This window comes from Condylura cristata, unplaced genomic scaffold (genome assembly GCF_000260355.1).
Source record: "Condylura cristata isolate star-nosed mole 26May11 unplaced genomic scaffold, ConCri1.0 scaffold00003, whole genome shotgun sequence".
Taxonomy (NCBI): domain Eukaryota; kingdom Metazoa; phylum Chordata; class Mammalia; order Eulipotyphla; family Talpidae; genus Condylura; species Condylura cristata.
This window is the reverse complement of record NW_004567104.1, coordinates 78,099,547-78,100,917: the sequence shown is the minus strand read 5'-3', so window position 1 is coordinate 78,100,917 and position 1,371 is coordinate 78,099,547. Positions and strand designations below refer to the sequence as shown.

Here is a 1,371-nt window from a genome sequence, read left to right as displayed (position 1 = left end):
GCCGCCTGCTGCCCGCTGGCCAGAGCACGTGAAGGCGGCACTGCCCACCCCGCCTTTCTCTACGACGCGCCTCGGGCCAGGCAGGCCGGCGGGACGCAGCGGCAGCCTGGACTCAGCCGCTGGCCTGGCACCACCCGTCCTGCCTGGCGCGCCACACTCGGAACACCAGAGGTGCGGGCGTCCCACGGGGGGCTGGGGGGCTGGGGGCTGCCTGCTAGCTGGGCCGAGGCGGCGCGGCACAGCCCGGGTAAGCGCCATGCACCCCCGCGAGGCGCCTGGCGAGGGCACGGCCGTCCCCAGCCGCAGTGGCGCCTCTGTGGGTGCAGGAGCGCCGCTGGCCTTCCCCACGGCGAGCCGCCCGGCTCTGCGGTGAGCTGCCTTTGGGGCCGGGCAAGTTCCTGTTCCCCGCGCCCGCTGGCAGCTGGTCAGCACCACGAGGCCACTGCAGCGAGGTGAGGAGCTGGAAGCTGCCCGCCCACATCGGCCACACAGGCTGCGTGCCCGGGGCTGTTTCTCGGCAGGGGCGGGTGGCTCCTGGCGGCCTCCTGGCCGGCCACCACTCAGCAGACACTTGGTGTTGAGGACGCACGCTCGGGACCTATGACGCCCTGCACGGCGGGTGGGGCCACTCGAGCCGGAGCCACGGGCCGGGGCCACACGAGCCGGGGCCACACGAGCTGGAGCCCACGGGCCGCAGCCACACGAGCTGGGGGGCCACATGAGCCAGAGCCCACGAGCCGAAGCCCACAAGCCGGGGCCACACGAGCCGGGGCCACACGAGCTGGAGCCCACGGGCCGCGGCCACACGAGCTGGGGGCCACATGAGCCAGAGCCCACGAGCCGAAGCCCACGAGCCGGGGCCACACGAGCCGGGGCCACACGAGCCGGGGCCACACAAGCCAGGGGCCACGCGAGCCGGGCGAGCAGCTGGTGGCGGAGTCCAGCTACTGTGCGCGGGGCGGGTGGCGCCGCCTCTGAGCTGGTAGACCCTGAGGGTGTTTCCAAGGCCCAATTTCAGAAGAAAGCAGCTCAAATCCAGAGCGGTAGGGAGACCGGCTGTCGCGTGCTCCCCGCCATCTCGGGCGCCCCCTCCCGCCCCCCAGCGCCCGGGGCAGGGCCCAGCTGGCTCTCACCTTCACGATGCTGATGGGCTTCCGCGACAGGTGGAAACTGGCGTACAGCAGGAAGGTCAGCACGAAGGTGAAGGCTCTGTACCTGCGACACAGGCGGGGGCAGGCGTGGGGCGCCGCGGCACCCCGACTCGGCGTGGGTCTGCTTCCAAAGCGAAGCCGCTCGAGCCTTCGTCACCACGAGCCCGGGCGCTTGGGCCGCGCCGGGCATGCATGGGGCAGGCTGGTGCCCGGCAGAGCG

General features: G+C 73.2%; 1 protein-coding gene and 1 long non-coding RNA gene across 3 annotated transcripts in view; both read right to left on the bottom strand.

Moving 5' to 3' along the window:
- SLC37A1 (solute carrier family 37 (glucose-6-phosphate transporter), member 1) overlaps positions 1-823 on the bottom strand; it is a 10,801-nt gene extending 9,978 nt beyond the window's left edge. The window contains exon 1 of the mRNA XM_012731059.1: positions 649-823. Within this exon, the coding sequence (XP_012586513.1) occupies positions 649-823 (175 nt within the window). The remainder of the gene's footprint in view (positions 1-648) is intronic.
- A 308-nt stretch (positions 824-1,131) lies between these two features.
- LOC105854088 overlaps positions 1,132-1,371 on the bottom strand; it is a 15,540-nt gene continuing 15,300 nt past the window's right edge. For both annotated transcript variants that reach the window (XR_001145811.1, XR_001145810.1), the window contains exon 3: positions 1,132-1,215. This is a non-coding gene — a long non-coding RNA (uncharacterized LOC105854088). The remainder of the gene's footprint in view (positions 1,216-1,371) is intronic.